This window comes from Dendrobates tinctorius, unplaced genomic scaffold (assembly GCF_039654945.1).
Source record: "Dendrobates tinctorius isolate UK_male_01 unplaced genomic scaffold, ASM3965494v1 ptg000070l, whole genome shotgun sequence".
NCBI lineage: Eukaryota > Metazoa > Chordata > Amphibia > Anura > Dendrobatidae > Dendrobates > Dendrobates tinctorius.
The window spans coordinates 90,577,603-90,598,484 of NW_027361738.1; the positions used below are offsets into that span (position 1 = coordinate 90,577,603).

The 20,882-nt window shown below is 43.3% G+C and overlaps 1 protein-coding gene across 9 annotated transcripts in view; it reads left to right on the forward strand.

Annotated features, from left to right (window-relative positions):
* PHF14 (PHD finger protein 14) overlaps nt 1-20,882 on the forward strand; it is a 311,444-nt gene that overhangs the window by 202,356 nt on the left and 88,206 nt on the right. For 5 of the 9 annotated variants that reach the window (XM_073582107.1, XM_073582108.1, XM_073582103.1 and 2 more), the window contains exons 18-19: nt 8,009-8,126; nt 8,231-9,676. The exons of 2 other annotated variants lie outside the window; for them this stretch is intronic. In XM_073582107.1, the coding sequence (XP_073438208.1) occupies nt 8,009-8,126; nt 8,231-8,386 (274 nt within the window). In that variant the 3' untranslated portion in view covers nt 8,387-9,676. Of the gene's footprint in view, nt 1-8,008; nt 8,127-8,230; nt 9,677-15,372; nt 15,448-20,882 lie in introns of those variants that run through there. 2 more of the 9 variants (XR_012233474.1, XM_073582106.1) reach the window with 2 other exon arrangements.

The window sequence follows — 20,882 nt, forward strand, 5'->3', positions numbered from 1 at the left end:
GATCAACTGTATCGATCAAGAACTAATTTTGAGCGGAAAATTACATGACATTCGGTCTCGGGGTGACGGCTTTTCTTGTTGGCAAGCACACTTGCCGTTTATTTCTTCGCTACCAATGTTTCATTTTTAAGCATTTTAAGTGGTTTATCAGTATAAAAATTTTACATAATGTTTTTTTTTTAATTTTCTGATTTTTTTTCCAGTAAACATCTGTAAAAGGGGTTTTTGAGGCCTACAATATTCATGTTGGTCATCCGTATCAGATTGGTGGCGGTCCAGCACCTCCACAGATCAGCTGTTACCAGCTCCAGTGACGGATGGATGAACGCATAAACAGAGCAGGAAAAGCAACCCTCCATTCTGGTGCTGAAGCTCGGCTCTGAAAATATTACATTCTTCTATAGGTGAACGTTGTGGCCATGCTCTTTGCAATGTGCAGCAGTTTGTTGGGAGTAGGAGGAGCTGAACTGCCTCCATCTCTCTTCCTTTAGCGATTTTGCTTTACTAGCAAGCACATGGACATGAGGAAACAAGGCACAAGAATGTCACACTGTCTTTTATGGGAATTTATAGTGAGCGTGCACTGTGACTTGAGCGGAGGTCACTGGAGATGAAAAAGGAGGTAACTCCTCCAAGTCGTCTACTTCATTTTGAATATAAGAAGCCATGTAAAAAAAAGTCAGGTTTACTTTTATGGGAGGGAGTAATTAGCATGCTTTGTATCATGTGCAGAGGTCATTGCCTCGGGGAGGTGGAGGAGGAGATTCACTTTCTCCAACTCATCTCCTTCATAAATTTTCTTTATAGCAGGCACATCGATAAAGGAACTCAAGGTCGTATTGTTGAGTATAGTGAGCATGCCCTGTAGTGTGTAGGGAGCATGCTGTAGAGGAGGGAGCATGCTCTATAAATGATAGTATGGCGAAAGTGCCCTAGAAGGGAGCGTGGGGCGAGCATGCTGTTGAACTGAGAGTGTTGTGTGCTTGCTCTAGAAGGGGGGGGGGGGGGGTGTTGCGAGCATGCTCTAGAAGGGGTTGTGTTCCAAGCGTGCTCTAGAAGGGAAAATGTGAGCGTGCTCTAAAGGTAGCATGGGGTAGCGTGATCTACAAGATGGGTGCTCTTGTAGGTGAAACATGCTATAGAGGGAGCGCGTGCTATAGCGAAATAATGTTCTAGAGTTAGTGTGCTGTAGATGGAGCGTGCTCTAGAGGGGGTGTATAGAGAGCGTGCCCTTGTCATGTTTGGAGGAGGATCGGCACAAGAGATGGCTTTTCTACAACCACTGCCATCCTTCACCACCAGCAATTCTATCAGGAATGAAAAAGTATGGGAACGTTAGACCCTCGCACCAGGGCTGTGGAGTCGGAGTCGTGGAGTCGGAGTCGGTGCTCATTTTGGTGGAGTCGGAGTTGGAGTCGGTATAAAATGGACCGACTCCGACTCCTAAAATATATAATAAATTGGGTACAGTAATTCAATGCAGGATGTGCTGAATATTTTTTCATAGGAATTTGGGAAACTTATGAAATGTCCTATAAATGACTGTTCTATTCCTGATCTAAGGCTACATTCACACACAGCGTTTTTCCTGTGTTTTTTGAGGATACGTTTTTCAGCTGCAAAAGCTGATCATCTTTTTAAAAAACCGCATCACCTGAAAGGTTTTTGAGCTCATAGATAATGTTTTCAATAGCAAAAGCAGATTAGAAATCTGCTCTATCTATCCATTTATCCATATCTGTCTATCCATATCGTATCTGTACCAAAAAGAATGAAAACCGGGTAGGACACCAATATATATTCTGTTCTATCTAAATATCTTGATTATGGGATCATAAAAATGATTAAATGTCTGAGGTTCACATTGTACTACAATACATTTTTCACTTAAATATAAGCAATATGTGTGGGAGTCGGAGTCGTGGAGTCGGAGTTGGAGTCGGAGTCGGTGTAAGGGAAATTGAGGAGTCGGAGTCGCAGGTTTGGCTTACCGACTCCACAGCCCTGCCTCGCACCCACCGTGGAGACAGTAATCATCTGATTCACAGACGATTTTGCAAGTTTTCCCACCTACAGAGAATGGAGAGGTCTGTAATTTTTATCATAGTTACACTTCACCTGTGAGAGACAGAATCTAAAAATCCAGAAAATGACATTGTAAGATTGACATATATAAATTGCATTTTATTGTATGAAATACAGTAAGTATTTTATCACCGATGAACCAGCAAGAATTCTGGCTCACAGACCTGTTAGTTTTTCTGTAAAAAGCCTCCTACTCTGCACTCATTACCTGTTTTAATTGCACCTGTTTGAACTCGTACCTGTATAAAAGACACCTGACCACACAGTCAATCACACTCCAACCTGTCCACCATGGCCAAGACCAAAGATCTGTCTAAGGACACCCAGGACAAAACTGTAGAGCTGGACAATGCTGGGATGGGCTACAGAACAATAGGCAAGCAGCTTGGTGAGAAGGCAACAACTCTTGGCACAATTATTAGAAAATGGAAGAAACACAAGATGACTGTAAATCTTCCTTAGTCTGGGGCTCCACGCCATATCTCGTCTCGTGAGGTAAGGATGATTCTGAGAAAGGTCAGGAATCATCCCAGAATTACATGGGAGGACCTTTTCAATGACCTGAAGAGAGCTGTGACCACAGTCTCAAACATTACCGTTAGTAACACACTACACAGTCTTGGATTAAACTTCTGCAGGGCATGCAAGGTCCCCTGCTCACACCAGCACATGTCCAGGCCCTTTGAAGCTCACTAACGACCAACTGGATGATCCAGAGGAGACATGAGAGAAGGTCCGATGAGACCAAAATAAAAATTTTTGGTATCAACTTCACTCTCCATGTTTGGAGGAAGAAGGATGAGTACAACTCCAAGAACAGCGTTCCAACCGTAAAGCATGGTGGGGGAAACATCATGCTTTGGGGTGCTTTTCTGCAAAGGGGACAGGATGACTGCACCATATTAAAAAGAGGATGGATGGGGTCATGCATCATGAGATTTCGGCCAACAACCTCCTTCCCGCAGAAAGAGCTATGAAGATGGGTCGTGGCTGGGTCTTCCAGTATGACAATGACACGAAACACACAGGCAAGGTAACTAAGGAGTGGCTCCATAAGGAGCATTTTTAAGGTCCTGGAGTGGCTTAGCCAGTCTCCAGACCCTAACCCAATAGAAAATCTTTGGATGGAGCTGAAACTCCATGATTCCCAACGACAGCCCTAAAGATATGGAGAAGATCTGTGTGGAGGAGGGGGCCAAAATCCCTGCTGCAGTGTGTGCAAACCTGGTCAAGAACTACAGCAAACGTCTGACCTCTGTAACTGCAAACAAAGTATTCTGCACCAAATATTAAGTTCTGTTTTTCTATTGTATCAAATACTTAGTTCATGCAATAAAAAGCAAATTAATTATGTAAAAATCATACAATGTGATTTTCTGGATTTTATTTTTCAATTCTGTCCTTCACAGGTGAAGTGTACCTAGGATAAAAATTACAGACCTCTCCATTCTCTGTAGGTGGGAAAACGTGTAAAATCGGCAGCGTATCAAATACTTATTTTCTCCACTACATGTGATTGCTTCTCCTGGGAAATCTCATTAATAAAGTCCAGCACTGGTTTAATTACTGTCGGTAATAGTGCTGTCCGTAAGGACGTGATCAGTAAAGCCTGCTCTCCGGCTTCATGGATTACAGTAGGCCGAGCACATCATTCCAGCTTTATTAATAGGCGCGGAGAGGTGATGTGTACGGCATAAAAAACCTGCCGTGTAATGAGAGGAAGAATGGCCACATATATTTCCAGCAGAATGACCTTTCTAAAGCTCATTGTAGAATATTGAAATATATAACGGCTCACTTGTCCTTTCCCGGCGGCAGGATATTGCTTCAGTCTATGTTTCCACCTCCTCTTTATAATTATGGCTTGTTTGCTGACATGTCTCATGTCTTAAAACCAGCAGCAAATATCTCCAATATCAGATCTGCTCCAATCACGTGCGGAGCTGCATTCAGAATGCAGTCAGAAGACGCTGATTTTAGCTGGTGGTGTACAGTCTGGTGTATCCCATTGTGAAGCTATGTATTTTTGGAGTGTTCACTCTTATTTTTCCAGCCATACAATATTGTAGCATGCTAAAATTAAAAACACTCAGCAGGCTCCAACTCCACAATCTCTGGGAGGCCACTTATAGCATAATCATCTCCCAACAAAGTATCGCGAATCTTTGAGAGCCTGCTAAGATTTTCTGTACCAGATTTATAGTTCTATACTATGTATACTGACCAACCAAAAGCCCCCTAGAAGACGGCCTTTCAGTGCAGTCAGGTATTACTGTATATGAAGCAATGTTAGATATTTTATTTGAGAATGGTGGCATCGTCCTCACCTCCCAGCCACATGTACCCCCACCCTTTCTTTAAATGCTTTAATAATAATAATAATAATAATAATTAAAAAAATAAAAAATAAAAAAGAAAGAGGAGGGAGATGCGGCTGCAGGTTATTTCACCTTGTGTCTGAGACTATATGCAGAGAAAGCAGACACAAAGTCCTCATGCTATATGCAGCAGGAAAAGACACGTCCGGGCAAACATCACACTAAAAATAGCTTTCTAACATATAGTACACAACTATGTGTCTGCACTAATACTACTAGGGAGGAGGGGGATGCGGCTGCAGTTTCTTTCACTCCGTCTATGAGACTGTATGGAGAGAGCGAGCACGAGAAGACGTATATTCAGCACTACTGTTGGCATAGATAGGACACTCACGTTGGGGCAAGCGCACTATTCTGCTGGTAGAGTCACTAATACGAATAGGGAGGAGGGGGGATGCGGATGCAGCTTCTTTCTCTCTCTATGAATCTCTATGAAGAGAGAATATACATAGGGGTCATGATTTGATCAGCAGGAAAGGACACTCACTTTAGGGCATACATTACACCATTCTGCTACTAAACTCACTAATTCTAAAAGGGAGGCAGGGGATGCGGCTGCAGATTCTTTCTCACTGTTTCTTTGAGATTGGTGAGAGAGAGTGAGAAGACATCTGTTCAGCACTACTGTTGGTATGGACAGGACACTCAAGTGAGGTCAGTCATCACCCTGGACAGATAAAATAGGGCTTTGGGTATCCGCCTGCAGCTTCTCTTTCTCTGGTGTGTAGCAACCAGCGGCTTCTCTTTCTCCTATGGTTAGTATCCACCTGCAGCGTCTTTTTCCAGTGGGTATCCACCTGCAGCGTCTTTCTCCAGTGGGTATCCACCTGCAGCTTCTCTTTCTCCTATGGGTAGTATCCACCTGTAACGTCTTTCTCCTATGGGTAGTATCCACTTGCAAGGTCTCTTTTCTCCGGTTGGTATCCACCTGCAGCGTCTTTCTCCGGTGCGTATCCACCTGCAGCTTCTCTTTCTCCGGTTGGTATCCACCTGCAGCTTCTCTTTCTCCGGTTGGTATCCACCTGCAGCTTCTCTTTCTCCGGTGGGTATCCACCTGCAGCTTCTCTTTCTCCGGTTGGTATCCACCTGCAGCTTCTCTTTCTCCGGTTGGTATCCACCTGCAGCTTCTCTTTCTCCGGTGGGTATCCACCTGCAGCTTCTCTTTCTCCGGTGGGTATCCACCTGCAGCGTCTTTCTCCGGTTGGTATCCACCTGCAGCTTCTCTTTCTCCGGTGGGTATCCACCTGCAGCGTCTCTTTCTCCTATGGGTAGTATCCACCTGCAGCGTCTTTCTCCAGTGGGTATCCACCTGCAGCTTCTCTTTCTCTGGTGGGTATCCACCTGCAGCGTCTTTCTCCAGTGGGTATTCACCTGCAGCTTGTCTTTCTCCGGTTGGTATCCACCTGCAGCTTCTCTTTCTCCGGTGGGTATCCACCTGCAGCTTCTCTTTCTCCAGTGGGTATCCACCTGCAGCATCTTTCTCCGGTTGGTATCCACCTGCAGCGTCTTTCTCCGGTTGGTATCCACCTGCAGCTTCTCTTTCTCCGGCTGGAATCCACCTGCAGCTTCTCTTTCTCCGGTGCGTATTCACCTGCAGCTTCTCTTTCTCCTGTGCTTATTCATCTGCAGCTTCTCTTTCTCCTATGGGTAGTATCCACCTGCAGCGTCTTTCTCCAGTGGGTATCCACCTGCAGCGTCTTTCTCCAGTGGGTATCCACCTGCAGCTTCTCTTTCTCCGGTTGGTATCCACCTGCAGCTTCTCTTTCTCCAGTGGGTATCCACCTGCAGCTTCTCTTTCTCCAGTGGTTATCCACCTGCAGCGTCTCTTTCTCCTATGGGTAGTATCCACCTGCAGCTTGTCTTTCTCCGGTGTGTATCCACCTGCAGCTTCTCTTTCTCCGGTGGGTATCCACCTGCAGCTTCTCTTTCTCCGGTGGGTATCCACCTGCAGCTTCTCTTTCTCCGGTGTGTATCCACCTGCAGCTTCTCTTTCTCCGGTGGGTATCCACCTGCAGCTTCTCTTTCTCCGGTGGGTATCCACATGCAGCTTCTCTTTCTCCGGTTGGTATCCACCTGCAGCTTTTCTTTGTCCGGTTGGTATCCACCTGCAGCTTCTCTTTCTCCGGTGGGTATCCACATGCAGCTTCTCTTTCTTCGGTTGGTATCCACCTGCAGCTTCTCTTTCTCTGGTGGGTATCCACCTGCAGCTTCCCTGTCTCCGGTGGGTATCCACCTGCAGCTTCCCTGTCTCCGGTGGGTATCCACCTGCAGCTCCTCTTTCTCCTTGTATCTGTGACTCTATGCTGTGAGAGTCAGTAGAATGTAATTTTCTTGGCATTATTGGTGGTATGAACAGCAGGAAAGGATGCGCATATAAGTGCAAACACTACATTAAAATGCCCCTGCCTACATATAGTAGACAGGAACATGTCCGGATTAATAGTAATAGAGAGAAAGAGAAGCTGAAGCTGCATCTCTTCCCCTTTCTGTATCTGAGACTGGATTCTGTGAGAGAGTACGACATGTGTTTGGCATTTATGGTGGTATCTGCAGCAGGAATGGACCTTCAAGTAAGGGCAAACACCACACTGGGAGTCTGCTTACATACTGTATACGTTTCCAAGTGTGCACTAGTAGAGAAGGAGGGGGATGCAGCTGCAGATTTTATTCCTCCTTGTATGTGAGAGTGGAAATACATCTTTTGACTTTATGGTCGGTATGGAGAGCTGGAATGGACACTCAAGTAAGATCAGATATTGCACTAAATAGATCCATATACAGTAGTGTACGCTTACGTGTCAGCACTAATGGAAAGAGAGGAGGGGTATGAAGCTGCAGCTTTTTCTATCTGCATCTATGAGACTGACAGAGAGCGAGCGCTTGTCAGTTTGATACTTTGGGATGTACAGGGCACGCCTGCAGCTTCTCTTTCTCAGGATCAGACTCGTGCCGTGTGACAGCGGTAAGACTTTTCTTTGGATTTCTGATTGTTTTGAGCAGCAGGAATCAAAACTTAACTTATCACTCATCCATAGAATAGGTGATAACTTGCTGATAAGTGCGGGTTTCGACTCCTGGGACCAACACCGATTGGCAGACTGGACACTTTTTTTCCCGATTCATAATTAAGCAGAAGGTCAGATGGCCCCAACCACCATGACATGTATCCTCTATGTGGCTGCTGGAAAAAGCCGTGAGCAATGAGTGGAGCAGGGGTAGGGTAGTCCGGTGGTTGGACCCCCACCGATGGATAGGTGATTACCAAACAACCCGTTAGGTAAGAGCAGAGCTCACACAAGGAGGAGTCTGCCAACATAGATTGTTATAGTGTTCTTGTACGTGTGCCTTAGGACAGCATTTTTTGGTGTCGGGGTGGGTAAACTTTAACAGGAGGCAATTATATTTACCGGCCACATCCCCCTATAAATGCCCCAGTCTAATAAACACGATCCCCGACCTCCACAGGACTTACCCCGGCACAGAAGCTCCTCCCTTGTGACTTTGAGAACCATAGCTACATCCGTGTCTCTCTGCTTCTCTTGCAGGTGCGATGAATGTAAGCTCTGCTACCACTTTGGCTGCCTGGACCCTCCTCTGAAAAAGTCCCCAAAGCAGACGGGATACGGCTGGATCTGCCAGGAATGTGACTCTTCTTCTTCCAAAGTAAGTGCCAGGATCTACAGAACGTATCTGGAGATCAGCGGTGGTACGAGCTCACTGCCGCCACCCGTGACATTTCAGGAGATTTCTGCTATATCCCCTTTTAGGGTACGGTAACGGATTTGCTGCAAGAGGAGGCAGCAGTGGTAACTCCAAGGCAACCTGCGCACAAAAGCGAAAGTGACGCAGCGATGCAGATTTATTCCGCTGCGGGGAATCAATCAAATCTCCATTTTGCTGGATGTATTCTACAGATTGGTTAGAGATCTGGACAAAAAAATCTGCGCGTTCTGAACATGTGAATATAAGCCTAAGGGGGCTTCTTCCACAGGTCTATCAGATTGTTTCATTCTTCATTTCAGATCATCTCTTGCGCCATTTTACAACCTTACATTTTCCCTCTTTTATTCAAGCGTTGGGATCCTCTGTAAGTGCGGCTGATGTTACTTCTTGTGTGTTCCGTTAAATACGGTTCTGGAACCTTTAGTCCGGTGCGCGAGGAACCGTCCATAGACATATACTGTCCGCTGCCCGAGAGAGGGGGGTCCTCATCTTTGGCCATCAGGAGTGTAATGTGGTGTTCATGGGCAGAGCTGTCGGAGCATAGAGGATCCGTCAGCAGCTTGTTCTTGGTTCCTAGCTGAACTGTTAATCATTTTATAAATTTGCAAAAAGAATTAAATATTCCGGAGATGTCGGATTTTCTCTCTTTTTAGAGAGCCGATGCCAATCACAGATGGAAATTCTCCTATATGTGCTTCAGGGCAGCGGCTCCGGCAACAGCAATAATGTGTGATATTAATAGTGTTCACTAACCTCTAATTAATGTCAAATTCTAAGCCTTCATTAAGTCATCTCTACTAAGCATATTATCTGCAAATCCATCACTGTGCGATCCACAATTGTGAATTTTAGAGGAAAAAATATACAGTAAATCTTTGAACACCATAATAAACTATGCATAAAAAGTTGAGTCACTGTGTACATACAATACTGATCCTGAATTACCTCCTGTATTATACCCCAGAGCTGCACTCACTATTCTGCTGGTGCAGTCACTGTGTACATACATTACATTACTGATCCTGAGTTACCTCCTGTATTATACTCCAGAGCTGCACTCATATTCTGCTGGTGCAGTCACTGTGTACATACACTACATTACTGATCCTGAGTTACACCCTGTATTATACCCCAGAGCTGCACTCACTATTCTGCTGGTGCAGTCACTGTGTACATACATTACATTACTGATCCTGAGTTACATCCTGTATTATACTCCAGAGCTGCACTCACTATTCTGCTGGTGCAGTCACTGTGTACATACATTACATTACTGATCCTGAGTTACATCCTGTATTATACCCCAGAGCTGCACTCACTATTCTGCTGGTGCAGTCACTGTGCACATACATTACATTACTGATCCCGAGTTACCTCCTGTATTATACTCCTGAGCTGCACTCACTATTCTGCTGGTGCAGTCACTGTGTACATACATTACATTACTGATCCAGAGTTACATCCTGTATTATACTCCAGAGCTGCGCTCACTATTCTGCTGGTGCAGTCACTGTGTACATACAATACTGATCCTGAGTTACATCCTGTATTATACCCCAGAGCTGCACTCACTATTCTGCTGGTGCAGTCACGGTGTACATACATTACATTACTGATCCTGAGTTGCATCCTGTATTATACCCCAGAGCTGCATTCACTATTCTGCTGGTGCAGTCACTGTGTACATACATTACTGATCTTGAGTTACATCCTGTATTATACTCCAGAGCTGCACTCACTATTCTGCTAGTGCAGCCAGTCACTGTGTACATACATTACATTACTTTTCTATGGTGTTCAAAAATTTTAAAGGGAATCTGTCACCCTTTTTTCGAATATGAGCTGCCGGTACCAACATCAGGGGCTTATCTACAGCATTCTGTAATGCATTCTGTAATGCTGTAGATAAGCCCCCGATGTAACCTGAAAGAGAAGAAAAACGAGTTAGATTATACTCACTCCGGCGTCGGTTCCGATGGGTGTCGCGGTCCGTTGCCTCCCATCTTCATACGATGCCGTCCTCTAATTTTCTTCCTGTCGAGGCTCCGGCGCAGGCGCACTGCTCTGCCCTGTTGAGGGCAGTGCAGAATACTGCAGTGCGCAGGCGCCGGACCTCTCCCGACGCCTGCACACTGCAGGACTCTGCTCTGCCCTCAACAGGGCAGAGCAGTGCGCCTGCGCCGGAGCCGCGACAGGAAGAAAAGAAGAGGACGGCATCGTATGAAGATGGGAGGCAGCAGACCGCGACACCCATCGGAACGGACGCCGGGGTGAGTATAATCTAACTCGTTTTTCTTCTCTTTCAGGTTACATCGGGGGCTTATCTACAGCATTACAGAATGCATTACAGAATGCTGTAGGTAAGCTCCTGATGTTGGTGCCGCCAGCTCATATTCAAAAAAAAGGGTAAAAGATTCCCTTTAAATAGAACCTGTGAGTTCCTTAAAATATGTATTTTTCCCCTGTGTAAATGCCACTGTTCTCCTGAATCCTGGTGTTGTGTGACGTTCTTGCGCTTCTCCTTTCCTGAGATAGCTCTCTTTCTTTTCTGCATATAAATCTAGTCTTTTTAGCCAAGAGGGCTTAGTCCTTAAAAAAAAAAAAAAAAGACTTTATAAAGAATTGAGGACCACACCCACTTGCCTAAAACGACTAGTTTTAACATACAAGGAAGAAGTGTCGATAATTCAGAAGCGGAGAGGAGCAGGAACAAAAGAAACACATCACCGGGTTCAGCAGAACAGCGACATTTACACCAGGTAAAAAGAACACCATAAATTTGTGTAAGTAGCAGGTTGTCTTTAAAGGAATATTTGGACACCTGCGATTAAAACAGAACTTAGAAGGATCCTACTAGTCAAATCTAACCAACATGTAAAAAGTTCATTGCTTTCTTTAATGGACAGAGGCAGCGGAAGTGGCCGTCACAATGAACCTGGGCAGGTGGATGCGGGAAATAAGCTGTCAGCCCTCATTTGCAGCTGTCCGATTTCTCTCCTCCACCTCTTAAGTATGTTGGGCACTCCTTGAGTGAATAAGAATTGGTATTGAATTCCTGTCAGCTGCTTAGAACAGAAGGGATTTACCTTTCGTTAAAAAGGGTTTCATTGTCATTCGGAATCTATCCGAAATAATTTATTGGTGGCGTACGGATCGGAACATCCTGACGTGTAATGGGAGAGATAGGGGCGATCTATAAATCCACCGCAGAGGCATAAATAATACACGGAAATACACGTCTAGTCTTACTATTAGACATATATGTAAATGAGTGAAGACATATAATATATACCCACCCACAAGTAGCGTCAAACCTCGGACATGCCCCAGAGCTTAGTTAGCAATGTGAGATCTCTGGGCTGCAATTAAACCCATAACATAAAGGATAACTAATAGTGATGAGTGAACATGCTCAGATAAGGTGTTATTGGATCATACTTGGGTGCTAACCGAGTCCGACTATGTCCGACTCCCTGCAGCTGCATGTCCCTAACAGCTGCGAGACATGCAACCGCAGGGACACGAACATACTTTTCAAGCACGCTGTAGTCACTTGGTTAGCACACGAGCCAGTCCAGATGACTCCTTAACTGAGCAGCACGTTCGCTCATCACTAATAACTAAGCTTTACATGCGTTTTAATGTTTTTTGGTCTCCGATCGTTCCGATCAAGGGGCGGAAACGATCAGTTTTTGCGTATATATGGGCAGAGCTCTGCCTTTTGTGCTTGAAGATAAATTGAGCGCTTCTGCTGTTTGGTCTCGGTAGTCAGGATCACGAACCAGGGATTTCAGTGGAGTCTGTAAGCACAAAGTTACTGTTCAAACCAAGCACAGGAGCTCGGCACTACCTTGGCGTGGTCAAACAGCTTAGTGCGTCTTGTTTTGCATCGTTCTCCTCTTTCTTGATTGACAGCTCTGACTTTGTAGGCGTCAAACATAGGAAACAAGTCTGTGAGAAGGTTCACTGATGGGATTAGCCGCCACACCGAGGCTGCACCATTCACCTGAGCTGTGTTTGAACAGTCATTTTTTTCTTAGTCTCCCTTTTAACATTTGTAAAAGAAAAATAAGTTTATTTTCTCAATGAAGCAGGGAAGCTCTGCTACATTGATGTAATCTTATTAATTACTGATTTCTATAAAGCCTTACATATTTCATTCTGTTGTATGGGAAATTCCCTTACATGTATGTTAGTATTGCAAAAACTCCATAAATAGAGCAAAATAACCTGACCAGCATCTCCATGTAGTGTGAACTGGTGCCTGCTGCAATGAATACATAACTTGCAAAAAGAAGGGAAGCAGCAGCACTCTGTATATATAATGTGTGTATGTATATGAAAGCACAAAATCTATCATAATTGCTGAGTAAACTGTAATAACAGGTAACATTTTTTTTTAAGAATTACTTACAAAAGTGAAGGTTTTTAGCCATACATTGGCCAATTCATGGGAGCCCATCAACCGCGTCAAGGTGACACTTGTCCATACATGTAATGTTAGAATTTATGCAGGAGGCTCGGCGTAGTGTCACTTGATATCAAACTGATAGGAACCACAATGAAACACCCCCCCCCCTTCTACTACTTCTCTCCTGTCAAAGTGTTTGCCATTTGAAAATTAACTACGGACTTGGTTAACAGTTCTCTTTGCTATACACTAGACTTCTCTTCCACACTGCACAGGCTTGTTTTCTGTCCAACAAGAATACTAAGTAAAATATGCAGGTTAGCACTGGCGTAACTGGAGTACAATGGCTCCTGTGCAAAGTTTGGATCTTGTCCCCCACCTGCATGTTGGTCAGATGCATGGTCTCTTGTAGCATTCAAGACATGCATGTTTACCACCATGTAATAATGTCCCCCATCCTAGCCCCTTCCTATTATCTTCCCCATCCTAACCCTTTCCTGTAATAATGACCCCCATCCTGGCCTTTTCCTATTATCGTCCCCATTCTAGCCCCTTCCTATGATCTCCACCATCCTAGCCCCTTCCTATAATAATGCCCCCCCCCATCTTGGGCCCCATGCTGTAACAATGGGCTCCTTTTTGGTATAATGTTCCGCGTCCTGAGCCCTTTGATAATATCCTCCATTCTGGCCCTTCCAGGGAAAATGTCCTTCATCCTCGGTCCTTCCAGGTATAATGTCTTCCATCCCGATATAATGTCCCCTATCCTGGGCGCCTTCCTGGTATAATGCCCCCCATACTGGGAACCTTCCTGGTATAATGCCCTCCCATACTGGGCGCCTTCCTGGTTAATTGTCCCCACTCCTCCCCATCCTTGGCTCCGTCTGTTCTTCTCCGGTACATTGTAAAAAGAAACAAGCAATTATTCTTACCTTCTCCACTCCCATGACATACGGCGTACTCCTTTGTGGTTGACTTTGGACTGCCGGCATGGACAGCGCATGATGTCACTGTTACCTGCCGTCCGTCACGGGCAGGCCGACCTGTGCTGTAGTCTCTGGCCGGCAGCATTTATTGCAGTGCAGGGACCCTGCGGGTCTCTGTGCTACAATCCAAGGATGCACATCCAGGTGAAGTAGGCACTAGCGTAAGAAGGTGCGGACATCATCTTTATGCCTCTTTAGGTTAGGATTAAAAAGCATAGTGTGCAAGGGTGGGGTGTCGTAACAATGATAAGGTGGTCCTTTTTTCTATATAGATTGTAGTAGTAATGTTTATAAATATTAAAAAAAAACAAAAAAAAGGAATCAAAGACCACCAAAGTGGTTAAATTATGAAAAACCTTATTAAGAAATGTTAAGAACAATGGCCATGTAATTAAAAGAGGAAACAAATGGCAGAGAGACAAGAATGGTCATCAAATACATGATTATCACATGAGGTACATAAACGTATATTTCACATGCCACTGTCAAGTATATATGATCATAGCACAGCATGTAAATCAACCTACAGGTCCATACCTGAGCCCAAGTAATCAGATAATAGAAGGAGTTATAAAGCGCAGCGCTTGCCCATTAGTGTCTATTGCTGAGCTCTCCACATTGTGCCCCTATATGTGTTTTGTGTGATGCTTTCTCCAGGGGTTACCCCATGAGAAAACATCTTGTGAAGTGAAACGCGCGTCAGTGACTCCTTGAGAAAGCATCACGCGAAACTTGCACCAAGTCTTTTGTGAAGGGCTCAGGAATTATCCCTCCAATGGATAAGCACTGCAGCATACAACTCCTGGTTTGGACCTTTAGGTTGATTTAGATGCTATATATTTGTGACAGTGGCACATGCATTATACCCTTATGTACCTCACCCGATAATCATGTATTGGCTGACTATCCTTGTCCCTACGCAGCTTGTTTCCTCTTTTCAAATGTCTTAATAAAGTATTTCATATTTTTTTTACGTTGGTCTTTTGTTGCTCTTTTTGTATCTTTTTATAGACATTTTATGACATGGGACGGCTCCACCCTATATATTCCTTGCTGGGTTTTTTTTGGTACTGATGGGGGAATGTGTCTAATGTAGCAATATTCCTATCCCATAGAATTACATTGTGCCTGTAGGAATACCGTTATACTTTTCTGTAGTAAGCAGACATAAGGTTGTAAGAGGATTTCCTATACTCCTGGTCTCATATCTCGGTAGCCATGATCAAACCGTAATACCATCTTCTTTCTCATTTCATTTTTTTCATGTATAGCAGAAACAAGAGTGCAGAGCTTGGATATAAAAAAAGAGTCTGACTGTAAATAACGATCTTCAGACTTTGAGTTATTTGCAAACTGTGTGACATGTTTATGGGTTTGGGTTAAATTGGGACCTCTCTTGGACGCAGTTGACCCTCACGTGAGACCCAAGGACAGCCCGTGGGCAGGAATAGAGTGACCAAAGTTTTAAGTTGTATTCCATTGACTTAGAAAATACATTCCTCAGGCAAAAAAGTTTGTGGCAAAGTGTTTTTCACAATGATATGGCTCTAAACTCCTTACGATGCTTCACGAGTCCCACACTCCACTGATCAATACTACACGTGTGGTGCAGGTTGCCCTGTGCATCCCAATAGCTTGTCTTTCCCTGCGTTGCTCCTTTACTGTCTGCTTTACTGTCTTCTGTCTCTGACTAATTCACTCTCCCCTCCTCCTCCTCCTCGAATCTTCTTAAGCTTTAATTTCCAAATATCTTTTTCCCTCATTTTTCATCTAAACCACATTTCTGCAGGAGGGTCCACATTGAATGTTCTGTGAAGAAAACCTGTCAAACTGCTGCAGTCCAACATCAGTCTGCAGCCACAAGGTACGGCAGGGTTACGTTATCCTCTGTGTATTATACTTTCTCTCATATAGTATTAAAAAGTGGTATGACTTACAGGATCTAAGTTAGCAGACCTGTCACCGTGTTAAAAGTGTTGCTCTTATTTTGTTCTCTGTGCTACCTGGAGTAATCCGCTTTTTTATTTATTTATTTTTAATCCACCATACCGTTCCAGAGATGTTGGCCTTTATATTTAGTGCTACACAGAACAGGATCCTCGGGGGCGTGTCTTTAGGCTGTTCTGCATAATTACCCTGTGAGCCACGCCCTTTGATAAAGACCATTAAAAACTGTACTAAATAAGAAAGCCAATATCTCTGGGACTGTATGGCCAATTTTAAAAACTAAAAATTGGAACACCCAGGGGAGTAGCGGTGATAAAATTAAGGGCAAACATTGCCCGCTTTTGACCTGGTGATAGGTCTTCTTTAACTCCTGTCCTTGTACAGCCGTAGATGTATTTGAGAGCAGCTGAAATGTCTTTTTGCATCTCTTTGCATGGCGTCTATGACTGTGTATTACTGTTTCTTGCATGCTTTCTTAATGGGCAGGCTTTTCCTGATGTGATGTTAGCCCTTGTGGTGTTTTCTGCTGACTACTTATCCTATTGTTCTGTCTGTGCACCGCAATCTCAGCCACAGCACATATCATACATTTGATCCCCTACTACTCTCAGCATTCACAAAAAGAGAGAAGCTGCAGTTGCATCCCCCTCCTCTCCAGTCTCATTTACTTTTATCACTGCATACTATTTTTTTGTGAGTCAGGTATCTTTAAATATAATACAAGACACTGAATAGTAGGACTCAAGGTGAGGAAGATGCGCTGTAGATTCCAACACAGATTGGTTTCAGAAATTTTGTGACTTTACTACACCATTCAAAAGGCTTGTTGAAATCCATGTGTTTGCTTCCGAAATAACCTCATTCACATATGTTGTGCCCTTTATGCCCTTTCTTATTTTTTTTTTTTTTCTGGAAAACTAGAACAGATTTTGTAAAGGATCCCTGTATTTTTCGACCTCTTCATCGTGTTTGATAATGTACTAAAAGGACAATCTGCAAATCATTTTATTTATAAATCATTGTGTTAACCCCAAAAAATGACTCCCAACGTGCCGGCTACTAGATGTCTCTCTTCTTTGTAACTTTTTGTCCACTGCCTACTGCCAAGTGTAATCCATCTCTAGCAGCATAGATACCGAGACAGATTACAGGGAGTGGGGGCGGGTATTTTTCACTCTACAGTAAGCGGGGGCAGGTCTGTCTCTTTTCAGTAAGCGGGGGCAGGTCTGTCTCTTTTCAGTAAGCGGGGGCAGGTCTGTCTCTTTTCAGTATGCGGGGGCAGGTCTGTCTCTTTTCAGTAAGCGGGGGCGGGTCTCTTTCATCAGAAAGTGGGAGTTGGTTGTTGTCTCCACAGGATGTGTGGTTGGGTCTCTGTCTTCACGGGAAATGTGGTTGGGTCTTTGACTTTCTACCAGAGCTGGGGGTGGGTCTTTTTCACTTTACAGTAAGTGGGGGAGGGTCTGGTTCTTTTCAGTAAGCGGGGACGGTTATCTTTCAACAAATTGGGAGCTGGTCTTGTCTCTACAGGATGTGTGGTTGAGTTGGATGTGTGGTTGGGTCTCTATCTTCACGGGAAATGGGGTTAAGTCTTTGTCTCTCTACAGGAATTGGAGGTGGGTCTTTTACACTCTACAGTAAGTGGGGGCAGGTCTGTCTCATTTCAGTAAGCTGGGGTGGGTCTTTGATCAGAAAGTGGGAGCTGGTCGTTGTCTCTACAGGATGTGTGGTTGGGTCTCTGTCTTCACGGGAAATGTGGTTGGGTCTTTGACTTTCTACCAGAGCTGGGGGTGGGTCTTTTTCACTTTACAGTAAGTGGGGGAGGGTCTGGTTCTTTTCAGTAAGCGGGGACGGATATCTTTCAACAAATTGGGAGCTGGTCTTGTCTCTACAGGATGTGTGGTTGAGTTGGATGTGTGGTTGGGTCTCTATCTTCACGGGAAATGGGGTTAAGTCTTTGTCTCTCTACAGGAATTGGAGGTGGGTCTTTTACACTCTACAGTAAGTGGGGGCAGGTCTGTCTCATTTCAGTAAGCTGGGGTGGGTCTTTGATCAGAAAGTGGGAGCTGGTCGTTGTCTCTACAGGATGTGTGGTTGAGTATCTGTCTTTACAGGAATTGGGGGTGGGTCTTGGACTGACAGGAAGATGGGGGCAATTCATAACGCCTGGGAATGCTCTCTCCAGTCTTGATTAGGGGACGTTTTGGGACAGAGGTTCCTTATTAATTAAGAGGCGCACATTGGCGTAACCTTAGTGACATAGTGAACGTTGCCCCTCATTCTGGAATTTGAAGAGCGAGGGTCGTCACGCCTGCGTCTTTCCCAAGCTCTGCGCACTTTGTTGGAGCTGGGGTGAAAATAGAGTGAAAATGACAGAACTTTTCAGTTTTTTACACCAAAAATCTGGCAAAAGAATCTTTGATTAATCACCCCTTATGTATCTAGGCTCCTGGTCTCCTGTGTTTCAATCTGCATGTTGGCAAAACAGAGAGAGAAACATTAAATTCAGGCCACGTAAGAGATTGGGGAAGGTGTGAGCAATGCATCTTCAGTGGAAGAAGGTCCCAACGCCTATAGTGCTTGCAGAATGATTTTGCCCATGCAAGCAAAGTGATTGGCACGTTACAGAGCATGAGCATCAAGACTGTTCCAGGTCATAGTATACTGACATGTGCCCAAAAACCAGTTTTATCTTGAGGGGTATCAGAATAATAAGACAGTGCTTTTCTTCACATTTTTGTGAAAAATAAGGTCTTAACACGTTCCCGTCCTAAGTAATACCGACTGAAAAGTCCATCCCCGTTGACTAATTTTGAGTAAGAGCTCATGGGAGAAAAAAAAATGTATATTGAGTTACCGTATATTTGACCCAACCTCCATTAGTCCAGAAAATCTTGTTTCCAGCTGATATTTTTGACCATGTACTTTCTCCAAATTCTGTCGCGGTTCCCTGGAGCGTTTTTCTCTACAGGCAGCTTGTCGTCCGGAGCGGCCGTCAGCGTCTGGCCATTGGGCGACCTTTAATTCTTCCCTCCTGGTGACCCGAAATCTGCTGTCCTCGGTGTGGGGGACATTACATATTCCCTGACAAAGTCGACCCTGGAAACTGTTACAAAAACCAGCAGTTTTCCGGTTCATGTCCGCACCTTTTATCTTTTCTGACAGCGTGCATAGGGATTTAATAGGAGTCATGTTGGTTTTAAGCAGCGTAATATACTTCTTTTTTACCCTACGTGTCAAGCGCTAGATAGACAGTGACTGCAGGGCATGAAATCTGCTTTTTTCACAATTGGTAATATTGCCTGTCACCCCGATGCCAGAGGTGTTGATCAGGGCCGTGACAAGCTTCTCTTATGACAACGCTGCATTTGTTGCATTCTGGAGGAAAAAAAATCTGAACTCCGATTTGAAGGAAAAACAAAAATGGATAGTAGGTTCTAGAATAGAAAGGTAATTTAGACTTTTTTTCCAATATAGATATATTTGTGTCACAAAATTAATTTTGGCTATCATCATGGCTACAAAGGATATTGCAGTGGAAAAATAAATAAAATATATATATAATAGATACGGTATTATAAATACTATATATAAATATATATTATACACTATATGTACATTATAAAATATATATATATATATAAAAATAATTATGTATTATATATTTACAATATAAAAGAATGTAAAAATATAAAGATATATATATATATATATATATATATATATATAATGATTGTATTTGTATATATATCGACACAATATATATACTGACACACACAATATAACAATAAAAAGTGAAAATAAAAATATCTTGTATTCGTATATGTAAAGATTCTTTATTCATCGCATATATTTACATTATGTGCATGCAATTTTTTAGATATATTTATAGATTTCTTTTCTATATTGTGTGTATACAGTGTGTTTGTGTGTATATGTATGTGTATATACATATTTTTTTAATTTATTATTTAGTTATATTTTTATCACAAATTTATAACTCCAAATCTATTACTTCTCAATATTAAAATCGTAACACCAACTAGTAAAAGTGGTGCAATGATGGAAATCACAGGATGGAGACAGTGCTGATGTGCAAATAATGACAAAAAAAAAATGTAAAAAATAAATTCTCAATTTCTTCAGTCTGGATTGTGAGCACCACACACAGAAATCCCGACACCTCCAGCCTGGAATGCAATGACTTAGGTTGTGAATGGTCGTCTGAGGTTTTGCCGCTGAATGCACTTGGGAAAGTCATCAAGATCCACTGCTGACGGCTCCTGTGTAATCACCGACCAGTGACGTCTCAGGAGCCAGTTTTCAACATGAAACCACCCCCCCCCCCCCCCCCCCCCGGGTTGGCATGTTACTCCTGCAGTAGTGAGCAGCCTGCGCGATGTAAACATGCTCCCATGGCTGCAGCGTCTCCGGACTTGTCTCCCATTGAGCCCATCGGGGACGTCATTTATCATTGATTACTAAGTGCATCATAAAAAATATCTAAAACTCAAACTTAAAAAATAAAAAAAAATCTATAAAAAGTTTTAAATCCCCTAAAGTAACAAAAAGAAAAATGGATTTATTTGCAAAAGATCAAAATATAAAATTATTTAAACCATATGTTAAATGCTGAAATTTGCAACAAAAAAAGGATATGTGTGCACATATAGATTTTTCATTTTTTTTTTTTTTTTTTTTGCAATGCATGCATGTTAAATGTTAAGGGTGAAACATCAATTTTTGTTTAGCTTAAAATGTGAAGTTAAGAAGCACCTCGGTAATTTACTGCTGCCTGCACCATGTTAAATTATTCTAAAGCTGTAAATCAGTTTTATTGAAATGTTCTCCGCCTCGGGCTGGGTATTTTTTTTCCTGGTGACAGTTGCCCTTCTGCATTCAGATAAGATATTACAGTCACCGTCTCTTCACCTTTTTGTCAGTGTTGTTAATTTTCACTGTTGTAGAGCTACGGTTCAGGATTTTTCTATAACTTTTTTTTTTTTGTATATTTTTTCCCACATTTTGTTTTTAAATTGTTACATTTTTATACAAAAAGAAAATTAGAATCCTGCATTACAGATACATTTCTCGGAGTCTTTTTTTTGTTTGGTGAAAATTTGCATTGTTTGCTATAGTAAAACATTTCCTCTCTTTAAAACGGCAAAACACAAATTTCCCCCAAAGAATTATTTATTTATTCCTGCAATTGTAGTGCATTTTATGGTAATTGTGACCCTACCCCTTTCTTTACGCCAAATTCACTATTCCCGTGGATCACAAAACCCAACCGGCAGGTCTCAGGACTAGAGTTCCCGGAGCGTATGAGAAAGATGGCTCGAGTGAGAAGACCCA